This window comes from Astyanax mexicanus, chromosome 17 (assembly GCF_023375975.1).
Source record: "Astyanax mexicanus isolate ESR-SI-001 chromosome 17, AstMex3_surface, whole genome shotgun sequence".
NCBI classification, from domain to species: domain Eukaryota; kingdom Metazoa; phylum Chordata; class Actinopteri; order Characiformes; family Acestrorhamphidae; genus Astyanax; species Astyanax mexicanus.
Genome location: NC_064424.1, coordinates 9,728,202 through 9,754,205, shown reverse-complemented (window position 1 = coordinate 9,754,205; position 26,004 = coordinate 9,728,202). Strand labels below are relative to the sequence as shown.

At 39.5% G+C, this 26,004-nt stretch overlaps 1 protein-coding gene across 5 annotated transcripts in view; it reads left to right on the top strand.

Annotated features, from left to right (window-relative positions):
- The first annotated feature begins 1,972 nt into the window (after window positions 1-1,972).
- The window catches only part of cnksr2b (connector enhancer of kinase suppressor of Ras 2b), a 71,384-nt gene continuing 47,352 nt past the window's right edge, over window positions 1,973-26,004 (top strand). For 4 of the 5 annotated variants that reach the window (XM_049466510.1, XM_022676060.2, XM_049466509.1 and 1 more), the window contains exons 1-2: window positions 1,974-2,479; window positions 22,740-22,903. In XM_049466510.1, coding sequence (XP_049322467.1) covers window positions 2,416-2,479; window positions 22,740-22,903 — 228 coding nt within the window. In that variant the 5' untranslated portion in view covers window positions 1,974-2,415. Of the gene's footprint in view, window positions 2,480-22,739; window positions 22,904-26,004 lie in introns of all 5 variants that reach the window. The other variant, XM_049466508.1, reaches the window with a different exon arrangement.

Here is a 26,004-nt window from a genome sequence, read left to right as displayed (position 1 = left end):
ACTTTTTTGTGGCTGAAGTACTGAAAGCTTCAGTTTGGTAAATATAAGTCTCTATCACACACATACACACACACATTCTCTCACACATACACACACAGATGGTAAAGATCCAAGGGTGAATGCTGAAAGACTGATTAGGGGCATAGATCTTGAACCTGTTCTCTCCCACTTCTTACCCCAAAGCTCCTCTCCAGTGTTCCCAGGCTGGTAAGAATTGAAACATCTGTTGGCAACTCAAAATCCCCCACCCCCAGGCTCCCCCTTAACCTTTCTCAAAGCAGTGAATATCCCTCATATGTGATTCTGGTGCAAAGCACTGCACCCCCTGGTAAGTTCCTTTCAAAAGTGGAGTGGAGAGCTGAAAGGGAATGTGTGTGTGTGTTTCTTTCAGGAGCTAAATGAAATATGAATCAAGTAGGCTGACTGGGCAAGTGAAAAATATTGTGTAGGCCTGTATGTGCCAAAGTAGGCATGCATGTATTGTTCATAACAAACACAAAACAACAAATCAATAAAATATGTTTCTTACATAAGCTGTAGAGACATTTTTGCAAACTATACTTATTTAAGTATGATGCAATGATGATAATTCCATATGGCAGCCTGAAGATCCTACACACTTGTAGGTTGCTGTAGATTGTCAATAAATCTGGTGATTGGACGGGCCAAAAAAGTGTTGTTCCAATCACTTTCATGGCCATAGGTGTATAAAACCAAGTATCTAGGCATTAGCAAAATAATGAATCACTCTCAGAAGCTTCATGAATTTTAGCTACTGGACTCTAGAGCATTGGAGATGTGTTTTTTAGAGTGACAAATCACACTTCTCTGTGTGGCAAACTGATGGCTAAATCTGGGTTTGCCAGTTCCCAGGAGAACGGTACTTGTCTGACTGCATTGTGCCAAGTGTAAAGTTTGGTGGAGGGGGGATTATGGTGTCCGGTTATTTTTAATAAGGGGCTTAACCCCTTAGTTCCGGTGAAAGAGAAAGATTCTTAATGTTTAGGAGAGCTGTCCACTGAGTGGGAGAGACAGATTCTTTGGGCAGTGGGCTGTTAGAGATTGCAGTGCTCTGATTTTGCCTCAGAAATCTCTAATTATGAAGAAAAGAAGGAGGGGTTTATGTCTTCAGAGTTAAAGCATATATTTCTTTAGCACTGATTCTGAGAGAAGGAGTGAGAGAGAGAATGACAGCGAGAGAGAAAGCTAAAGAGACAGAGAGGGACAGAGAGAGAAAGATTCTTAATGTTTGGGAGAGCTGTCCACTGAGCGAGGGATAGATTCTTAATATTTGGGGATCTATGAGCAAAAGAGAGAGAGAGAGAGAGAGAGAGAGGGAGAAAGAGAGAGATTCTCAATGTTTGGGAGAGCTGTCCACTGAGTGAAAGAGATAGAGAGACAGAGAAGGAGAGAAAGATTCTCAATGTTTGGGAGAGCTGTCCACTGAGCCAGGGAGAGATTCTTAATATTTGTAAGAGCTGTGAGCGAGAGAGAGCGAGAGAGAGAGAGAGAGAGAGAGAGAGAGAGAGAAATGCTCAATGTTTGGGAGAGCTGTCCACTGAGTGAAAGAGATAGAGAGACAGAGAAGGAGAGAGAGATTCTCAATGTTTGGGAGAGCTGTCCACTGAGCAAGGGAGAGATTCTTAATATTTGTGAGAGCTGTGAGCGAGAGAGAGCGAGAGAGAGAGAGAGAGAGAGAGAGAGAGAGAGAGAGAAATGCTCAATGTTTGGGAGAGCTGTCCACTGAGTGAAAGAGATAGAGAGACAGAGAAGGAGAGAGAGATTCTCAATGTTTGGGAGAGCTGTCCACTGAGCGAGGGAGAGATTCTTAATATTTGTGAGAGCTGTGAACGAGAGAGAGAGAAATTCTCAAAGTTTGGGAGAGCTGACTACAGAGAAAGAAAGAAAGAAAGAAAGAGAGAGAGAGAGAGAGAGAGAGAGAGAGAGATTGCGAAAGAGAGAGAGAGAGAGCTGCTGTTTACCACACAGGCACAGCGCCTCTCCCCGGCCGCCACTGAGGAGGGAGGGCTCGCGAAGTGAATGAAGGCGAGAGGAAGAGGAGGAGGAGGAAAAGCAAGAGAGGAGAGGGGAGGATGAGAGGAGAGCGTGAGCAGCTCGCGAGGAGTCCAGCACGCATCATGTGGGCGCCCTGAGCGCGAGCGAGCGGCGGCCAGGTGAACGTGGGCGCTTTCACACAGACGCGGACTGCTGCTGCTGCTCGCGCGCGCTGCCCGGGGAGCAGGAGATGGATGTGGAAGGCGCGCGTTTGAGTCTCGCGCTGTTTTGCAACTGAATGTTGTGAAGCGAGTCTTCTTTCTTCTTCTTATTTTTCTTCTGCTTCGTTTTTTCGCGCGTCTTTGTTGCTGCGCACTGACCACAAACACAGCCGGGGAAATAACACACACAAACTTCAGCATGGCTCTGGTCATGGAACCTGTGAGCAAGTGGACAACGAGCCAGGTGGTGGACTGGATGAAAGGTAAGGGGCAGTGGTGGGAAACCAGGCAGCAAATAGAAGCACGTTGAATCAACGTTCATTTTTATTTTTTTAGCTTTGATACATTGAAACAACGTTAGAATTGATTTATCAGTGCACATCGATTTGTATTGAACTTTACTTATATTACATATGTTTATCTTGTTTTTATTCATCTTATAGAATGGAGGCCACTGTTATATATTAATTTGATAATCATTAATAGTGTGTGTGTGAAATTAACGTTGTCAGAATTGTAGCGCTAACCGATACATATTAGGCAATGTTAAATAAAGGTTGTTTAATTGTTGTTGCAACCCAAAATGCAACCAAAATGTAAATGTAATGTTTATCCAATGTTCTTTGCTTTAAGGGAGACGCCTGATGAGATGTATGATCTAATAATGCTGCCTTCAGGTCTTTACGAGCTCCAAAGACGTACCACCAGAACGTTTGAGATGGTCTTGAAGGCAGCATATTAGATCAAAAATCTGTTATCATAAAATATCTGTTATTCTGTTTTCTAAGAGCGAGTACAAAGTATAAGCATTAGGTGGGCAATGTTTATTACAAATATAAAGTAAGTGTCTGGGTCCATTTTCCCAAAGAAAAGATAAGAATAAGAATATCTTAACAAGATATGCTCAGAGCATCATATATATATCATATATATACATATCATATATATATATATATATATATATATACATATATATATATATATATATATATATATATATATATATATATATATATATACATATATATATATATATATGTATATATATATATATATATATATGATGCTCGCTCGACCATCTCGACCAAGAATAATTGCATCTTTGTGCAGATAGCTGATGTTTTTCACATGTGTATGAGAGTAAAACATTAAAAAAGAGATTGCATTTGCTGGTAAATCAGCGTTTTTATTGGCACGCCCCCCAACTCGTAAAGTCTTATCCCACTGGTGGATACGAGTTTACCATACGGGTTTAAAAACGATATTTATTTAAAAAAAAAAAACACATATGTGCTCGTTGTTTTTTTTTTTTTTTATAAATATATCTCATATGCAATGTATGCAAGCGTGCGTCATTGTTCGCGTGCAGCAGCTGAAAAGGCGTGCAAGGAATATGAACATATAGGTCTATTAGTTGAACAGTGATTGCACTAAATGTGTTTTCTGCTGTAGGTATTATATTGCCTATCCCAGCTGTCAAAACAATACTAACAGAGCCTAATGAGGCAGGATCTTCCCCAAAGAGCCTTTACTGTTATTGTATTAATGGACGGGGGTGGGCGACTGGTCACGTGGCCCCGTCATCCACAATGAGTAGTGACGGGTCACGTGGAGAATGAGTAATCAGCTGGGCCTCCCTCACAGGCAGGAGTTCTCCTGCCCCCCAATAGCAGTGTTTCCCAGGCCTGACCTTTTTGACTCCTTTGGAGCTCGGCAACTCATTAACAATCCTTTCTTTAGGGGTTTAGGTTAACCCTTCCAACCCTAAGGTTGATTTTTAGTAACAAATCTTTTGTAATAATAAAGGTTCCAACATAAAAAGGCGAGCAAAGCCTTTTTCTTATGGTTCTTCATGCGGCAGGATGCTTCAGCTCCAGTCGTGGACTTGAAAATGTTTAGTCATGAAGACTTGTGAGACAGCGTAGGCAGCAAGGCAGAACACTACCTCCAGTTTTAGACACAGCCAGACACAGCTGAGAAATTATTCAAAAAACAAGTTATTACAAGTGATGAAAAGGTGATACAAAACCCTATCAGGCCAGAAACTCTTGACTCATACACCAGACACAACAGATACAACTTAAACTCACACCTCTGGAACTCAGGACTGGATTCAGGCTCATACCCAAAAGACTGGAGATTGGAGACATCAGAAACTATGGACTGGTCTCCGGCATGCGCAACATAGGGAGACTAGAGACTCAACATAGACTCACACTTCAGAAATTCAGGACTCTGCTCATACTCTGCCCATACCCTCCTTGAAACTCAAGTCAAGATTCAGACTCGCACCCCAGACACTTAAGACCTGTACTCAGACTTGTTCTTCAGAGATTTGACTCAAATCCTTAACCCCAAACACTCAAAACTCAAATCAGACTCTCACCCTAGAGAGTTAAGGCTTTTACTGAAAACACAGCACTCAATAAAATTAAGTCTTATCTCAGATTCACATCCAAAACATTAATTTGGATTTGGCCTTCAGCCCACACATTTGGGAATTTTCTCAGAGTTGCACCCCCTGAGACTTGAACCAGACTTGCTCTCCTGAGACTTGAGTCTTAACTTGAGCATTCATTCCAGAAATTTCAGAACTTGACTCAAACATGTTCTCAATAGACTTGACTCAGACCCCAACCCAAGACTCTTAAGACTCAACAAAGTCTCTCACCCCAGAGACTTAAGAATTGATTCAGACTTGCACCCTGGAGACTCAGGACTTAACTCAGACTCACATCACAAACATTTATTCGGATTGGGCCTTTAGCCCAATTATTTGGGACTCAGCTCAGAGTAGCACCCCCTGAGATTTTAAGACTTGACCCAGACTCATTCTCCTGAGACTTGAGTCTTAACTTGGACATCTAACCTCAGAGACTCTAACCTCAGAGACTTAAGACACAATTCAGACTGTGCAGTGCAGATAGTGCAGATAGTCAAGACTAAGCTCTGACTGAAAATCAACAAACTCGACTGAAACTATTACTCCAGAGACTCAATTTGGACGCTTCAGGGATTTAACACTCAATTCAGATTCGCACCCTATAGACTCAGAACTTAACTTGAGACTTGACTCAGATTCATACATATACCCTAGTCCAGGGGTATTTAATTAGAATTTAGTACGGTCCAGTTAAAGAAAATTTCTTCAGGCCAAAGTCCAGACCGTCATTAATTTTTAACTTTTTTGATTCAGTGCTATATCCTGTATACTGAAGAAGCCTAGTAGTTCTGTCACTGTTTTATGTCATCAACAACTGAAAGACAAAAAAAAATACAAATATTATTCAGTATAATTCATAACATTTTAAATAGGCCTGTCACAGTAATTACATTTTCGACGTATCATACAGTAAATAAAAACACCCTCAATAATTTTACTTATCAAGTCTATTAAAGTGAATCTGTATGTCAACTTGTTTTAAAATGCTAAATTTATTTTCTTTGATTGTATTTATATTAGATTTAGGCCTGCCTGTCATGATAATTTCATGAATGACAAATCGTACAATATATTGAGAAATGTTTGCTGAACCTGGCCAGAATATCAGTTTTGTTTGAAAACAGCAGTTTTTTTTTATATTATTACTGTTAGTATGTTTATAAATGTAGTATTTTAATTTATTTTTCTGGTGCGCACCATCTGAATTAACCTCTCTCGCTTTATTCTCTGACTGCCACTTTTCACTGTGTACTTCTCCTGTGTGCTCCGCGCTCCCGAATCTGCACAGATCTGATTGGTAGAGAAGAGCATTTGTGATCTCACAACACACTTGATTGGTATGTGAGTTTACTGTGCTGCTAAGCACGTATACCGTAAAGACAAGAAAAGTTCCTCCGCTTTTAATGAACAGTCAGAATTCAATCCTTCTCAGTAGTTTATCGGTTTGGGTCCGCATTGGACATTGTCTGGGTCTGGGTCTGGACCCGGACCGCTGTCCACCTATTAGTGACCTCTGCCCTAGACACTCAGGATTCGACTCAGAGCTGCACCCCAGAGACTCAAGAATCGGCACATATTGAAGCAACTTTCGAACGTCTCACATGTTGTGTTTCATTAAAGGAACTTTATTGAGCAAGACAGTTCTCTTCACTGCCACTGATGACAGATCAGTATGCTACAGTGAATATGAAGCAATATAAAACAGACAGCAGTCATTTCATTAGAGAGACTGTTATGATTGGAAAGGCCTAAAGCTTGACACCTTGTTGCAGCATTTCTGTACATTTCCTCTGGGTGACAATTACAACAGTGCCTGTGACTGTTGCTTTCAAGTAATTCGCTCCCCCAGGTGAACAAAGTGGATCAATAGCTCATTCCTTTCAGAGACAGTTCAGGCATTAAGCTCCTGCTGGGATACTTTACTTTGTATTAGTTGAGCCTGTGCCTGGGTTGTCTGTTTGTATGTGTGCACAAAATAAATCTCATCCGTTATTGTTTCTAAATTAAGTGTGTGCATCTGTGTGTGCTCACAAACAGCTGTATCTCATCCATTATATCACCTAAATTAATTGTGTGTGTGTGTGTGGGATTGTGTATATGTGTGTTTGTGCGTCTTGGTGTAAGTATATGTCAATCATTATAGCTACTAAATTGAATGTGTGTCTGCATGTGTGTGAAGTCGTATCTCACTATAATGTGATTATTGAGCTATGAGACAGAGAGAGATAGGATTGGGAAGAGAGAGATATATAGTATTTCAGTTGTCGGTTTGCTTGTATCTGTGCAGTATTTGAGTGAGTGAGTAAATAAACAGCGCTGTGGGATTAACGTGGCCTTGCTGTACGCTTTAATGTGGTTTTGCTCGCTCGTGCTTGTGCCGCTTGCACATGTATGTGAGACGACATGATGGCCGCTTATCGATTTTGAGTCATGCTTATAGAGGACACTCCGTATGCTGTGACTCATTAGGCTTGGAGGGTCTGCACGCCAGCCTGTGTGCTGCTGCAGACTGCGCTCTGCTTTAATGTGTGTCTGAGAAGCCTAAACGCATTAAACAGAGTCTGGAAGAGGCTGTGAGAGATGAAGGATGATGAATAATCTGTGATGAGAAATTGAGCTAAAATAAGAAATTAGGATGTGGTGGTGAACAGCGTGTGATTTGTGGATTTCAGGTGTATGCCTTCCCATGTGAGGCTAAGGCGTTTGAGTTATACACAATTTGGTTAAAATGTTCAGAAGCAGGACAGAGGTTAATAGATCTCAATTATAGGAAGTACACATATATGCTGCTATTATTTGTTTTATTATTATCTAAAGTCTGCTGCATAAATTCACATGGCTTAATGGAACTTGTAGACATGTAGAGGGTGTTTTCCAAGATCAATTAATCACTAGTGTTTGATATCAGAATGATGTTACTGTGCTGGATAGATTGTGTTCTGCTTTTTGATATGATATATGTATGATGTCTATACTTTACTCTGGTCCTCAGTTATGAAGGTTTGAACACCAGTAGCAGGCTACAGTACCGGTTACTGCCTTTTTTATATTGTATAATTCTGTGTATTTTTGTGTTTATATCAGAATTCCTTAAAATTCTGTGATTCCATCTGTGTTTTCAGCAATGCACAAATCATAGGGCCCTACATTCAATGCAATTAATAAATGTTCATAAAAATTTAAACTTTTTACAGCTTTACAAGAGAAGTTTAATACGACACTGACTGAAACAAAAGATAATTGTAAGATAATTGATAAATGTAATTTTGGTATTAATGGGTATCAGTAGCATGCCGATATCAGAAAAAAATGGACAAAGTGAGATAAAAAAAGAATAAATTTAATCCAGTTCATTAGTATGTCTGTTCTAAAACAATACACATTTTGACTCTTTATACATTTATATACAATTAATACACTCTTATATGTACTAAATTGAAAACTTTCATTTCAATTTAGACAGTTCACAGTCATAAGGTTTGGCTTTTTTTGCAGTAGTGTAGACTAGGGGTGGGAATCACAGGGCATCTCATTATATGATGTCGTCTGAATATGTTTCCCACAATAACAATGATATTAAGATACTGTGATTTTGTGATGGTTCACATCATCTGTGTTCCTGAACAGGATAACATACTCAAATAAATAAGCAAAATCAGGAACTATGGATTTATTAATGTCAGTTTCCCACAATTTGACAACCAGTATTCTTCACTGCAGGTTTACCCTATTCATTTGATTACAGTGTCACCGCATGAAGTAATAAAGCAGTAACTTTAGTATGTCAAATTGGATTTAGGGGGGTGAGTTTTGGGGAGGGTAGAGCACCTATGTTTTAATAAAAATGTTGATATTTGACGGCACATATTGATGCGATCAAAATGATATATCACGTTAACAATATTTTGTCCTGTTTGTCTTGTTTTCTCCATAATGTTATTTATTTTTTATTATTTTTTTTTCTTAACTTTTAATTTAACCAGGCAAGTCATTGTAGGATAATTTACCACAGCATGACTTATATAAAACTGGGATGTGAGAAGGAACATATTCTTATTTACAATAACAGCCTGGCAAGTAGCAAAAGCTACCTGAGTGAAGATTAAATTAAAAACAGACAAGGATAAAAGATAAAACAAGAGGTTGTGGCTGTGTTGTTCAATTGAGCTATTAGCTACACTGAGCCCTCAGTTTTCAGTGGTACTGAAATATGGATGAAATGACCACAGACAGAGTATATAATGTTCAGCATACATTAGCTTTTACACTGTGTAAAGCCCTGTATTTTTTAGCTGTATAGGTTTATTTCTATGTTTCTTCCTTTTATTAAGTTGCAGTTTCCGCCAGCATGTGCTGATATGCGTTGATATGTGTCTGCATGTGCGTGTGTGTATGTGCGAGTCCATTTTAAGGCCCCTGTGGTGAGGCAGGCTGTTGGTAGGTGCTCGTGGTAGTGTGCTTATCAGAGCCTCCTAATCAGCAGTGTGTGCAAGAACTGACTGACACACTCAGCACACACACGGTCCACATGCATGCTTGGTCACGTTGCCATACGTTCTTACACATGTCCTCCGCTGTATGAGCATATTCCAGTATCACTGACATTTCTGCTGATTTCAGCTCCAGGCTTGAGCCTAATGGCATATATTTGAAAAGCTCCCGTGCAGCATGCCTCTGCATACGGCAATACTAATCCATACTGGATACAGCGTATGACTTCTGACAGCTGTCTAGGTTTTGCCGCCATGCACGTCGAGTGCAGCATCTGGTGTTGCATTTTTTACGACTATTGCTTCAGCCATGCCCACGGGGTGTGTTTTTAGGCTGCTGACATGCCTTTAATATCTGAGATATTTTGTGGAAGGCGTGTTTAGTGTCTTCGGGTATTCCTCCCGGTGCTCTTAGGGTTCATGGTTCATTTCGGCAGTGATTCAGATGCTTGTAGCCTGAATGTAAATGCCTTGGAGGGCGTGAGAGAGATTTGACCGGCAGCAACTGCCTGGGTGCCACCCTGCTCAGTGCGTTCTGCGCGCGGCATCATGGATCGTTGAGCTGGGGGACCACCATGCCTGTGGCCTGACCTATTTTTATAACATGGGTCAAAGAGCTTTCACTGGCATTTAATTGCATAGAATTCAGATGCATGCTAAGCGTATATTCATATTATGAATTTAATATAATACATATTGTGCTGCTTTAAAATTCTGCGAAAATTACACAATAAAATTGCACATTATTCACCTCTGCTTTTTTTTCTAATGGATTAGTTTAGTGCTAACTACCTCCATTACCTCCACACTTAAGGACTCTCTTCTATTGTAACTTCTGTGTACTATATATATATAGTATCTGCTACTGGATGCCTAGAATTTCCCTCTTGGATCTATGTATCTATCTATGTATCTATCTGTCTGTCTGTCTGTCTGTCTACCCACTGTTGGACCCAGGCTTTCATTACTTTAACAACTTTAATTTTAAAGACATATATCACTGAAAAAAACACATTTCAAAACTTAATTATATTTAAAATAATTGACATATGCAGAAGGCAAACATTGTTACATTTACAAAGCAAAATATTCACTTAATGTTCTATTTGATCCATTTATAAAAATATGCTAAAGAAGAAATTATAAGTTTCTTTGATTTTACCAAATTGAAAACCTCTGGAATATAATCAAGAGGAAGATGGATGATCACAAGCCATCAAACCAAACTGAACTGCTTGAATTTTTGCACCAGGAGTGGCATAAAGTTATCCAAAAGCAGCGTGTAAAACTGGTGGAGGAGAACATGCCAAGATGGATGAAAACTGTGATTAAAAACCACCAGGGTTATTCCACCAAATATTGATTTCTGAACTCTTTACATTATTTGAGATCTGAAAGCTCTGCATCTTTTTTGTTATTTTAGCCATTTCTCATTTTCTGCAAATAAATGCTCTAAATGACAATATTGTGGCGTGGAAGAGGAAGGAGGACTCAAGAGACTCATTGCAAGTACTCAACAGCTCTTTATTTAACTGGCTTGCCACTCACTTACAGCCTTTAACAAGGCTAGGAGAGCAAAACCCAACTGCTCACACAGCTCAAACAGCCCTGAGGCCACCAACCCAGCTATCCAACACGAAGATGGTAGGTCCCCTTAACCCACCCAAAACATGCCCCCATAATGCCCCACTGGCCCCGGATTAACATAACCCGCCCCCACAGGCACACTAACAGCTGGCACACACACACACACAGACGCCACAATATTATTATTTGGAATTTGGGAGAAATGTTGTCTGTAGTTTATAGAATAAAATAACAATGTTCATTTTGCTTAAACATATACCTGTAAATAGCAAAATCAGACAAACTGATTCAGAAACTGAAGTGGTCTCTTAATTTTTTTCCAGAGCTGTATATTAGTATTAACAAGCAAACCACTGTGAAATCAGGCAGATTAAAAAGTTCCTTAAAAATGGCCTGTTTTAATTGGTCTCATGCAAGCTAACCGATAACAAAGCGATGTCATCTTTCGACCTCCAACGACAGGTAAAAGGAGAGATTAAAGAGAAATGACAGAGAGAAGGGATACGGAGGCAGAGAGGGAGGAAGAGATTAAACGAGGCTGTGAGGGCTGTATACGGATAGATCCGCTTTCATTGTTACTTTATGAAAGTTAAGCCTCTGTATGTGACTCATCGCATTTCATACGGCAGAAAACATTCTCATTGTTGTCTGACTTGACAGTAAATCTCCTGAGCGCAAACCTGCTTCCTGCCGCGAGCCCAGAAACAGAGAAATAGTAATGGGCTCAGAGGATTTTGTGGCTCAGATTAGAAGAAGAGAGTCCACACGCAGAATGTTTGAATGGTAATTAGTGCATCATCAGTGCCGACTGAAATCTCTGTGGATGCAGACTTTACTCAGTGAAACTGTTGTGTCTGGTGGTCTCACCCGCCCTGCCCCCAGAGCATCAGGATTAGCATGTCTCCCTCATTAACATACAACTTGCTGTTCTGATGCCCCAAAGGGCCTCTGAGGGCCACAGAGCAGCTTCTCCAAAAGCAGGAGGGCCCCTGTGACCTTCCCACAATTCTCCTCTCCGCCCCTCTGCTGCTTCCTGTGACTCACTTTGCAAACCCCCTGCTGTTGTGTGGGGCCCTTGGCATTCTGGGTAGAATAAAGATGATAAATTTAGTAAAAGCAGCGCAGCAGAGTCCCAGTCTGGCTCTGATTAAAGGCATGTTTTACTAATCTATTTAATAATATCAGTGGGGGTCCCATGGGCACGCATTGTGTCCTTGCAGCACCTACACACTCTGCTTGTTGTGTGTATTAATAATAAGCGGTGTGGAACTTGTGCTGATTCCTGCACTTTTTCCTCATTTATGTATCTGTGTTCAGCAGAAGCTCAAACCCTAATGTGAAACCCTCTTAGAAAGATGACTGTGTTGTGTTAGCATGTTTAATATTAATATTACTAACACTTCACTATACCCAGGCGTACTGGTAACACACATTGTGTAATATAGTACAATCTGCTGCTGTAGTGTTGCTTCACCGCAGAACGCATTTTCATAATAAGCTCTAACTGCTTTCGCTATTACTGTGTAAACTACCTCATATATCTGCCCGTAGTAATCTGAATATGGGAATATATATATACTCATCATACTTTACTGTACTTTATGTTTTAATTTTAACCTTATTCTATTTAATATATGTGCACTTAGGTGTAACTATTTGTATTGCTACTGTAACACTTGAGTTTTCTTTAGGATCAATAAATCTAACTTATCTATCCATCCATTTATCCATCCATCCATCTAGTTAGTATCTTATCTATCTGCTTGAGTTTGGGTGTCTAGTCTGATCTGCAGAAGGACACACCGTCAGTTATTAATTGACCAATTAATTAAACAGGTGGAATCAGGTGAGCTTCGGGTTGTTAAAAATGAAAACCTGCAGTTATATTGGATAGCTCTGCAATAAAGGTAGCCTTTGGGTTGTATTTGTTGCTTTATTCATATGTAGCATCTGGACATGACAACTTTAAATCCGACCTAAAATTAACTGCAGAATTAAACTGTATATGCTTTTGTAAAGGATGTAGAGATGTTCAAAATAAGGCTGGACGATATGGATGATATCGCCAAATATCACATTACAAAACACACATACGATATGGTGGAATATCATGATATTTAAATTTCATTATGTGTATCTGAAATATGCGAAATTCTTTAAATATACATGTGATGATCAATTACTATTTTATTTTTTCATTTAATTTGTTCTTCTATAACAATTAAACACAGACTTTTTAAAATGTATTTAATTTGTTTTCCCATTTTTTCACAATTTATCTGGCAAAATGTCACACCCATTTAGCTGCTACTCAGCTGTATATCCCCATCACTGGTGATGCCACAACACCTCCGACACATGTGAAGTCAGCCAAACCGCTGCTGATGTATCACTGCCTAGTAGCATCAGAGTACTCCTACTCTAGGAGTGATGTGGGGAAAGAGCACCATCTACCCAATTGTGCTCTCTCAGGGCTCCGGCAGCTGATGGAAAGCTCCATGACTGGCATTTGAACCAGTGATTTCCCGAACATTGTGTTATAAAACAGACAGTTTTACTCATTTTTTTAATTTCTAGATGTGCCAAAATAGAACAAACACTTTTTAAGTATATGAATAGCAAGCAACTTTATTTAACTTAACAGGCAGATTTAAAATTGAACAAGATGCAAACATAACCTCCGTACTGTATATCACAGATCAGAAAAAGTATAAAATATGAAAATCACTGCCACATAAAAAGCAAATGTCATCAATTGACATTTCCTATGGCAGATTCTCTATGTAAAAATGTACAATCTTGATTACTGCTCTCATTAAAACATAAAGCAGAAAATAAAACAGAATATTAATAGCAGTTAGTGGAGTGTGGGCATATCCAAATATAATATTTATTAGTGTGGAACTGTGGAAAAATATTGTGATATGAACTCCTATTTATGTCACCCACCTCCTACTTCTGCAGTGCCCCCTTTTTAGAAAGTCTTTTCTGAACTTTGTGTTCCTGTGTTCCTCTGCCTGGCTGTAAATATCCATCTCACTGAGCAGGCCAAACTTTCCAATCCCTCCTTCAGTTTTGGGTCACTGTAGATGCCAGAAATGAGATTTAGGACAGCTCTGTTTTTGGGTTAAGGGCTCAAATGGATCACATCCTAATCTGCTGTGGACTGCTCTATCCGTCCTAATATTAACCATGTCTCCTTCAGCTCATCCCTCGCTCACGCTCACTTACACACTCCTCACTGGTTTCTGGATGAGTGGCCAGTCCATGTCTTTCACAGGAGTTTGTGACCCAGATTACCATGCTGCATTCTTCTGTGCATCTCTATGACTTCAAGCCCTGCTTAATCACAGTAACTACAATTATCAGCTGTGTAATACCCTCCTTAATCAATGAGCTCCCTGTTTGTGTAGACTGGCTCTCTGTAAGGGGGCTTTTCTCTCTCTCTCTCTCTCTCTCTCTCTCTCTCTCTCTCTCTCTCACGTTTTTCTTTTTTTACTTCAGGGATTAACTCCTCTGCTTGGTAATGAACTGCTTAACATCAGAACCCTATTCTTGGAGCATTTTTGGAGTAAAAAGAAATAAGAAAAGTCTTGACAAGCAATTTTGGCATTTTTTTCATACAGATTAAAATGATTAATTTGTTTCTTTTTGATTGCTCATATTTTATTTATGTTCTCATAGGATTCTGCCAGGGTATGTAAGTTTAGGTATTCAATGAAACAGGGTTTCTGCGTCTCCTAAATTATTACATATTAAAATGTCTTAAATCCCTCTCTACAAGGTCTTACAAATGCCACAGACAACAATGCTTATCACATTTCTTTTCTCATAAAATCCAAATTCTGATTTTTCTTTTATTTTATATGCAAGTTAGCTGACTGATTTAATGGCATACTGAATTAAGTGGAACCAATGACATTATTCATGGGTTCTATTATAAATTATTCATGTATTAATTTCTTGCACGGGGACGTGTACATTTAACTGGTTGGATCACACTAATTTTGCACAAGACTCTCTTTTTTGTGTTTGTGGAAAACTGTCATTTTATGACAGAGTGATACGGCCTAAAAAATCTTAAAAAAAAAGTTTTTTTATGTTAATCGTTTTATTCCCCCTATTTAAAAATATCATGGTTCAAAACTAGGTTTACCTTTATTTCTGTTTCACTTAAATTCCTCCTTTGGGGTTAAAGTGCAACCAGAAACATGCCATAAAACAAGCTTGTAGATGAGATGGCAGACCATTACATTGTAAATACTCAGTATTACTCAGTAAAACAGCTTTTTCTTGTATGCCATAAGACTGTTAAACATTAGAAAATAATAACACTAATGCAATATTAGTATTTTGATTCTATATGTGTAAAATATGGGTATGTGTTGAAGGTATATCGTTTGTTTACATGCATGTACAGTTGTGAATATGATGGATATGTATAGTTGTATATACTAAAATATATATTGCTCTACTTGTACTTTTTAAAAAGTATTACTGCTGCTGGTTGTTTCTCCTAACTACTGGGCCGTTGCAATTTTTTTTTCTTTGTGCACTGCTGATGTAAAATTGAATGACAATAGACTAAGTCTAAGTCTGTAAAAGTTGTAAAATGTCTTAAATTTATCCACACTGTTTAAACACCACAGTTAACTGAGGATTACTTTTCTGAACCTGTACCACAGTCGTCAACTCTTTCCGCATGAGCAATCCAGCACAAACCGCGCAAATCCATCTGTGAATAATGCTTTGATGCAGGTCTTTGATGCTGCCAAAAGCTCTGATTATTTGTTGACTTATTTTCTATTCAGGCATAAATCATACATACACGCGCATCTCTTTTTTTTGGGAGGTTGATAATGAGGCTCTAATCAAAGTCACTTGTTCCGGTGTCGTTTCTATGGCAACATACGGTGGCAAACTGTGACGGTTCCTTCGCTTCGGACCGGGTTGGGATAAGCCCGGGCGAATGGGCTGATTCGTTAAGCCCCTGAATCGGATGCAAAGCCACAAAACCTTTCTTTCAGCTTCTTATCGTCTTGCTGCTAACCCAACTTTGCCTTCACACTTCATTAGGCATATGTCTCAGCTACACACTGCACGAGATTAACTACCAGATCTGAGCTCTGATAAGAGCGGCCGTGCCTTGTTCTACAGCTTCCTCCTTTTGTTGGGAAGTTTAGGGAGAGATAAGGGCAAGAAAGGAGGGAGGGAGTCTGTGGAGAAAAGGGGGATGATGGATTTGAGACCGAATGGGATGGGTGGGGGGTTTAGAGTAGGGTAATGGGAGAAATAGGGGGTAAATAATGATTAAAAAGTAATCAAGTTACTGTGCTGTAGTATCTTGTGTATGTTATTTGTGCTTGTTTTACTGCTGTATTATTACTATTTTTTAATATTTGCTTTAAATATTATATTTAATAAATAAAGTTAAAAATATATATATATATTATATTTTCTGTAGTAACTCAACATAATCAGGATGTTTTATCAGTTATTAAGAAAACATGCTGAGTTTTAGCACTGGCAGCTCTTGTCAGCAGATTGTAAGCCAGTATGTTCTTATTACAACTCTGTGGTACGTTAAGGTAATCTGTGTGAGATGTAGCCACCGGATCTGTCCACTGTCATTTATTCCCCCAGTCCCATTTCCACACTCAGGGTTGTCAGGTATAGACGATAGCATGCAAACTGTGTGCTGCACCCATACAAATGGACAAACTGCCTGTTTGTCTGCTGAACAGGTAATCACTGAGCTTCAGTAAGGTTGCAAAAATTAGCTGGGTAATTTACCACCACCACCAATAGTGTAGTAGAGATGAGCATTTTGGACACTGAATCGTATATATATTGGCTGATCAGCTACAAGTAAGATTCATAAGTGTCACTGGCCACTTGTAAATGCTAAAAAATACAGCTTGCACAGCTACAACAATGCACTGTATTTGTATATTACACTGACATTCCCAAAGTCATGGGACAGAAACTTTTATCATTTCCTATCCGAGTTTTTCAAATCTTGTGGTAGCTACAGAACACTGCACAGACCTGCTGGATATGTGTGTGAGGCCTGATAAAAAATATGGATTTTAGTAGACAATCCTAGCCAGACACCACCAGTCATGATCATTACCACCCACTACATCTTGCAATCACTATCAAGTTTCACTTACACTCTGATACTTAAATGCACTTGTGTTTAGCCTAACTTACAAGACAAGGAAACACTTGAGGTAACACCTTTCTGATCTATTTACATACTGCCATCCCATGACTTTTGGCATGTCAGGGTGTGATGCAGTATAATATCTATCGTACACATTTCATACTGTATTATGTATTGTACATTTATTCAGAAATTTGTGTAATAGTGCTTTTATACTGTATATAAATTAATAGTATGTTACTGTAAAACAATAGAGTTTATGATCTTATCTAAAATACAAAATACTGATTTGTCCTGTGTATTTAAATTACAGCAATGCACTGTATTTGTGAATTACACTATTACACTAACTGCACTATTATCAGTGCAATCTATCCAGTAAACTGTGCAAGGCCATCTATGCTCCTCTACCTCAAGGCTGAGAAATAACTCCCTGAGACATTAATGCTCTGAATCAGTCCACCGAGATTCCCTCATAACTGTCTGCCTCTACTGACTCGTTATGCGCGTGCACACACACTCAGTAACTGCACTGTGACACCAAATAAACTCTGCAGTAATGAGCAGGGATCTCTCTTTAATGGAGAGTTTCTGTCTGCACTGCCGCTGATTGTGCTCGACGATTTGCTATCATCAGTTTCTACAGCATGAACTGAATAATGTATAGATTCATATTTGTATCTTTTTGGCTGGTTATTGTATATTTTGTCTTTTTGCCCGTTCGCAATTCAAATCTCTCATCCGGATAAGAAATGTCATTGTTACTGTCACTGTACACAATGTGCAGCAGTACAGTGTGATGACAGCTACTGTAGCGCACTGTCCTTGTCTTGTTATTTATGAAATCTTGAATCTACAGTGCTGTACTGCACTATGTAGGGGTTGCACAATATACCGATATTGCGGTATGTTGCGTCGCTTTGATTTATATATGTGGCGTAAATTTTCATTTTTTTATCAAAACATAGGTGCTCTACACTCCATCAGGCTCATCCCCAATCTGACTTACTAATCAAATAAACACATTACATTACATTACATTACATTACAGACACTTTGTCCAAAGCGACTTACAATAGTGAAGTACAAAAAGTAATACAAGTTAAAGGTAAAAAACATCTTTAGATAGGGCTTAAAGGAGGTCAAGGGGAAATAATGGGATAGAGGAGTGAAGGAGGGAAAGAAGGAAATGAGGTTAGAAGTAGTAAGTTTGTTAGAGGTGTTAGGAGAGTAAATTGCGTTGATGAATATTGGTTTCAAATTCTTTCAAAACCAACACCAATAGGTCCATAATTTCTGGTATTTGCTTATTTAGGAGTATTTTATCCTCCTTAGTAACACAGTTGCCGTGAAGTATAGTAAAGAATTGTTGATCACGTGATCGCTGGTTTAAATCCCAGTCATGTAGCTTGCCATCAGCTGCCAGAGCCCTGAGAGAGCACAATTGGCCTTGCTCTCTCTGGGTGGGTAGATGACGCTCTTTCCCCTCATTACTCTAAAGGGTGATGTCGATCAGCACAAGGCATCTGTGAGCTGAAGTATCGGAGCCAAGTCGCTGCATTCATCCAAGCGTGCTGGCTACTTCGCAATGCTACATCAGGCAGTGGCAGACTTTACATGTGTCGGAGGAGGCATGTGCTAGTCTTCACCCTCCTTGTGTTGCGGCATCACTAGTGATAGGGGATATACAGCTGAGTAGCAGTATGGGTAGGACAATTGCCCAGATGAATTGGAAGAAAATGGAAGACAATTAGAAATAAATAAAAAATAAATAAAAATATCAATGAAATATGGTGATATTATTTTAGGATCATATGGGCCATCAGGGTACAGATTTTATTATAGTTTGTAGCAAAAGGATAATTCCCATTCCCATTCCCATTACATATCTACCAGATACAGATTATATCTGTCCAGTATTATTTATTTTACTTCAATCCTGGATATATGGAGTGCATTATTAGTATCTTGTCATTTTAGATGATTGACTTCTGTTGCAAATCTGCTGAATATCTTAAATAGAGGTGTACCATGTGATATTGTATGCAATAATATTGCTAAATAAAATTCATCAATATTATTTTTTTTGCAGTAGTGTTATTTAGTGGTTTGTCATATTGCCAAAAATATAATTATGGCACAAATACATGTTTAAGTATAAAAGAATCAATGTTAGATTGGCACCATGGGGTTATTATATTTATAGTAGTGGGCAGTAACTTAAAAAATATTAATCACAACAATATTCTGTGATTAATTATGATTAGAATCATGATTTTAAAAATTAAGGACTGTAGTCAACTATTTACACAAGCCACTTTCTGATGAAGATTGAGTCCTTAGTGATGTGATTTGAAGAGTGTCCTTTGGTCATAATGCAATATTTATTCACATACATATAAGCGATAGAGAGTTTTAGATTTAATCTGTATGTCTGAACACTATATCTATATCACTAAATCAAACTTAATACATCATCAGCCGTGAATCACTGCCAAACAAGATTCATTTGTGTTAAAATAAAATATGCTCTAATATGCTGGTTCCCAGATTAATTGCATGCATTTTCCCATTTACAACACTACTAATAATACAAAGAGCATCACATATATTTTGTTTATCTAACAGGAACAGCACTGGAATCCGGATATTAGCATCCATTTTTCTGGGTACTGGTATGAAAAGGATAATCAGTGGTATTGATGGCCATCCCTGGTGCTAATATTAACTGCTACTGTATCACATCAGGTTCCCTGCTATCTGTATACTGTGATCTGAGAGTCTGGATGAGAAAGAAGCCTTTCATTATCGTTCTGTCTTTTGTACACAAGATGAGAATCTCGCCGCTGCGAGCAGATCAGAGTTTTTCCTGCGCTCTGCTGGAACAAGGTGTGTGGGAATGAAGCGTATGTGTCGGGTGTGTAAATATAGCTCTGTTCAGTGATGCTGTCCTTTTTTCTCGGTTCAGTCTATGAAGGAATAAAAAACATTCAGGGAGGGTCAGCGTATGGGAAGTGGGTGGTGTGTTTCCCTGACAACCGTGAGCTTCTGCCAAACACTTCTATCCTTAATAATGACAATAGTCCTTCAAAATCCATGTGTGTGTCCGTGACAGCAGGGCATGTGTGTTTTGTGTTGTGTGTGTGTGAAGTAAAGAATGTTTGAACAGCTGTGGGACAAAGCCTTCACGTCTCTCAGTGCTCTGTGTCTGTTGGAATGTGTGAGTGTCTGTGTGTGTGAGTCTTGCAGTGTATTTGAATGTGTGGATCTGTGTACGTAGGTTAAACACCGCTGTGTGGAAACGCTAAAGTGTATGTTCACACCCACTCACAGCCCCCCCACGTGAGAAGACGTGTGTGTCACAGGGGATTAGATTTAACCCACCTTGTGCTCCGTGTGTGTCTACTCTGATTTGGTCAGTAAGGCATGCAGCACATTGTGTGCTCGGCATTGAATTTGCTTTTTTTGTGCGTCATTTCCTTTTTTTATCCCATACTGTGTTGTTTTTCACTTTCCTTACTTTTAAAAATCATAAAATTGATTTAGTGTCACGCATGTGATTCATTTGATATACACGTTTAATACAGTGCACCACTGTGTTACAATGTGTTCTCTGGGCAGCACGACTGCAGCAGCACAACTTTGCTGTTTTTTCCTCCACCGGCTTTCTGTCACCTCCCACATCAGATTCAGAACCCTGAAGCTGTCCGAAAAAAACAAAAGCAGACCGGTCCACATTACAGGCCACATTGCTCAAATCCGATTTTTTGCTCAGATTGCATTTGGCTACCTTGTCGGTTCACATTCACAAATGTAATTGATCTGTATCTGTGTGTAATGTGAACAAACCTATCCCTGAAATGCCTCACATACGCACACTGATATATGTATAAACGTCTCCTTCCTCACCAACAACTAAAAACCTCATATTTGAGAGACGACTCGTAGCTTTATTAAGGTAAATGGATGCGTTTGTTAGCAGCTCATATGTGGAGCAGCTTTTGCTGGAGTGGAGAAACAGTCAATAGCTGGTATGAAGTACATGCTCATGTTGGGGACTAAAAAAAAAAAAGGCCAGGCGGTTTGCTTTTGCTGTTTTTGCAGCTATAGCTGCACAGCTGCACCAAGAGATGTGTGGGTCTGAGAGAGAAGCATGTAGTGCATGCGTAAAAGCATAAACGACGCATGAATTCAGATTTGATTTGTTCGCATTCATGTCACATGTCCATGGATCGGATATGTATCCGATTTAGGACCACATATGAAAGTGACTCAGATCTGATTAGAAAAAATCGGATTTGGCACATTCACACAGCCATGAATAAATCAGATCTGAGCCACATTGAGCAAAAAATCAGATTTGAGTCACTTTAGCCTGGTTATGTAAATGGAGCCTTAGAGCTTCCAGTATGGCTCAGCTTGACCTACCATCCCTAAAGTCACACAGAAAACAGACATCCCGACTCTTCTTTATGCGGGCAACATCCACTGGGTTTCCGAACAGCAAAGTCTCTCGCTGTCTTCAAACGCAGAATGAAGACTCATTTTTTAAATAAATTCCTAAACTATTACTTTTCTAACACTTTTACCTAAGTGTTGAAACATTATTGAAGCTTTGGGTATCTTTATGATTTTTAGTCTCTACAACCAATTAGAGATAAGTTGCTCTGGATAAGGGTGCCTGCTAAACACCTTAAATATGAATGTATGCTCTAGGAGCATTGTGTTACGAGTCCTGTCACACAGCCACGTTTTGTGTAGCACGCTTTTTAAAGTTATATTTACTCATAGCATTGAATGAGGTGCAAGTGTTTGTGAACCGTTCTTATATCACAGTGCTCCAAAAACACTAGAAAGACTCTACAAATCAAAAGAGGTACCATAGAAACCACTTGGTAACTCTCTAGCGATCACGCTAGTAAAGCAATCAGTGCAACCTCTTGATGTACCACATAAACCACCTAGATCACTTTAGCAAACACCCTAGCACCAAAAAAGGCTTTCATGACACCATGAAACCCACTTAGCGACAGCTTGGGACACTTAATATCAACCTTACACATAGCGATTTCACCATTACAGAAAAAAAAAATTGCTTCATAATTTAACATTTTTTCATACATTTTAATAGGTTTGGGTGGTATGACAATAGTACAGTATCCTGCGATATTAAAACATTTTAACATGATTATGAATACAAATTTCTTCTCTGTGGCTAATACAGGCCAAAAAAGCTCATATTCATTCATGTGCTTTCATTGTGCATCTTCATTTTTAATTGCGCTTTGGGCCAGTTCAATATGTATTGAAAAACGATACATATCTGATTCACAGCAATGCGAATGTCTCGGAATTCATGTGACTTTAATGTCAAGCAGAGGAAAATATACAGTGAGAAAAACTGGAAAATGCTCATTAGGAGATGGTAAAATGAATGGCAGAATTAATTTAAGGAATTCAGCTGTGGAAAAATGAGGTACAGAGCTGTAAAATATAATTGGAATAATGTTTCTGTTTCAAGTAATCTTGAAAGGCAGGTTTCCCACAGCAGTATCTTAAGTAAGGCGGCTGCCTTAACAACATTCACCCCGCTTTGACAATGATCCATACACTCCCTCTACCACGAGCAACTTTTGGAAATTCTGTTTTGAAATGAAAATGTATTAAAAAATGTATTAAAATTAGAAATGTTAAATGGGAAATGACAGTGATGTTGTGCAAAATAAATAATTTCACAGTGTTTAAATGTATAATTCCACATTTCTGATTTGGTCATGCCTTGCACTCCTTTGTCTTCTGATCTTTAAGTGCTTGTGTGTTTTGTTTCTTGGCTTCAGGTCTTGACGACTGTTTGCAGCAGTACATCAAGAACTTTGAGCAGGAGAAGGTGGGCGGGGAGCAGCTGCTGCGTATCACGCACCAGGAGCTGGAGGACCTGGGCGTCTCCCGAATTGGCCATCAGGAGCTCATCCTGGAGGCTGTAGACCTGCTGTGTGCACTGGTGAGCACACGCTTGAACACACATAAACACACACACACATACTCACCTTCACACTCAGACAACATGGTTAAAATGTTATCTAACACGCTGGTGAGGTTCTTCCAGATGGTTTTGTCTTTGATCTTGAGTTCAGGCCGTGTGAGTGTGAAGAGAATTGCTGTAACTGATGGGAGGCCTGTAGGCTGCTGGTCAGAGCTTTGCTGCCTTGGGCCGCTGCTTTATCTAGGACGGGGTCAGAGTCACGCTATAAGCAGCAGAAGCAGCAGCAGCGACAGAAGCTTATGCTTTGTTGTCAGTTGTGCAGATTTCTGTTCTTTTGTTCAGACTGATTGCAGTTTTTCATGCTCAGCGCTTTCCGAAAGGTTCTGAGCGTCCAGTTTGTTCGGTGGGATCGATTTGACTAAGACCCCTGACCTCTTTTATTCCGCGCTGCCGCTCTGTTTACGGTATTTTGATGAGATGTAATTGATATTAGCCAAAACAAACACTTTAAATCCCTGAAAATCCCGCGGATTATCCCCCTTATTTCCTGCTGTCACCCCACACACACATGGCTCACGGGCTGTGTCCCAAAGGAGCACTTAGAAAGAAGGACGAGGGGGAGATAGATGAGAGGGACGAGAGAGATAGATACAGGAAGAAACACAGAGAGAGAGAGAGAGAAAAAGAGAGCGACAACAAAAGAGAATAAGCGTGGGACAGCGGATGGAAGGGTGACTAGAGTAGAGGCGAGGAAAGAATAACAACAAGAAACGAGGAGTGTTCGAAAGAAGCTTTGAGCTGCCGGAAAATTAGGATTTTGAAGGAAGAGAATCAAAAGCATGCGAGGATGTGGAAGTGCCGCTTTGGCCTTTTCCCCCCGTCCTCCTGCCCCAGCCATCAGTCATGGGCTTAAGCCCCGGACCTCAGCTCTAAATGCCCTTATGTAATGCTACTTTAGGTGGCTCTGGCACGGGGCCCTGCACTATTAAATATGATTACTCATCCCACCCCCCGCTGAGCCTTTCACATGACACACGCCCACAGGCTCGCTTGTGCTGCACAGCATTGTGGGAGCTCCGTGTCGTGGCCTCTCTGCACATGTACAGTGATGGCTCAGGGTGGGGGGGTTGTTGGAGTGATGGTGGTGGGTGGGCAGTAGGGGATAAGCTCAGGGGTCAGCGCTCCTGCTTGATGCCAGCATGTTTTTCACACTGTTTTTTTTTTCGGGAAGCATTAGGGACAGTTCTCTGAGACTAAGCCCTACGAGAAATGTCAATCTCTGATTTCCCTATTATTTGACTTGGTTTAGATAAAAAAAAAAAATCAGGGTCATAAAAAATCACAGTGTTTTGATTTGATGCAGTACAGTTTGATTAATCAAGTTAGATTTAATGTTTTTTTTTTTTTTATAAGATTTAGTAAAAAAAAAAGGTAGAATTGTACAATGACAGCCCATAGGAAAATTCAATTTTGATTAAATTTTGATCTTTGATGTCTCAGGAGATGCATTTGGGATTCTCACTTAGGTTTCATTTACCTTACATTATGTTGTATTACACTACATTGCATTTAGCAATGTGACTTACAAATGATGAGCTACGTAAACAATAAATGGCAAAAATCAAAGGCAAAAAGTAAAAAATATATGTATAGCAGCAAGGGTAATAATGGGATTGAGCAAGAAAGGAGGAAAGAAGGAGGGGGAGCAGGGAATGGGGTTAGAAGTTGTTAGTTTGTTAGAGGTGTTAGGAGAGTACACAGGTGGACAAAATTGTTGGTGTCCCTCGGTTAATGAGAGGAAAACCCACAATAGTCACAGAAATTACTTAAATCTGACAAAAGTAATAATAAATAAAAATTATATGACAATTAACAAATGAAAATCTGACACTGATTTTGAACCATAGTTCAACAGGATTATTTAAAAAAGTAAACTCATCAAACAGGCCTGGACAAAAATGATGGTACCCCTGAAAATAATGTGACCAAAGGGACAGGATTAAATCAAGATGTGTCCACTAATTAGCATCACAGGTGTCTACAATCTTGTAATCAGTCAGTGGGCCTACTGTATATATAGGGCTACAGGCAGTCACTGTGCTGTTTGGTGACATGGTGTGTACCACACTCAACATGAACCAGAGGAAGCGAAGGAAAGAGTTTAGAGTATCAGGAGATTAGAAAGAAAATTCTAGACAAGCATGTTAAAGGTAAAGGTTATAAGACCATCTCCAAACAGCTTGATGTTCCTGTGCCTACAGTTCACATATTATTCACACATTTAAGATCCATGGGACTGTAGCTAACCTCCCTGGACTTGGCAGCAGGAGAAAAATTGATGACAAATAAAAGAGATGGATAATATGAATGGTAACAAAAGAGCCAAGATATTTTTTTTAAAAGATTAAAGATTAAAAACTTTAAGCTCAAGGAACATCAGTGTCAGATCGTGTCATGGTCAGAACAGAATAGCAGACAAGCGCAGATACTGATAAAAACAATAGATGTTTATTATAAGAATAAACAGATGTATTCAGGGTCGATACAGAAACAAGGGTGATCACCAGTAGACAGAGCAATGAAGACAAAACCATACCATAAACGAGAGACAGTCCAGAGTTCATACACAAGCAATCCAGTATCAGAGATAATCCAAGAGGCGGTGGTGAAAGCACAGTCCAGGTCATACACAAAACAATCCAATATCAAAGGCAGAGGCAAAAATCGGCGTCGGGAAACAAAAGGCAAGGTCATACACAAAGTAAACTGAGACAAGAGATAAGTAACGCTTTGTATGAGGATAACCTACAATACGCGGCGATGAAGTCTGTTTGGCGTGCACCTTTATAGTGCCAGTAATTAGTATTCGGGACTTCCTGGTGGAAGCAGGTGAGGTGTCACGTGATCAGGTGAGTGCGTGATGTCAGCGGGTGGTGCATTCTGGGTAGTGTAGTTGTTAACCTGAGAACCTCCGTTAGAGCTGGGTGTGGAAGGGACAGAGGAGCTAACAGCACCAGACGTGACAGATCGCCATCCGTCATTGTTTAAGCCCAAGTGTACCTAATGGGAGACGACCAAGACGGCCAAAACAAAACATAAAAAAGCCAGACTGGAATTTG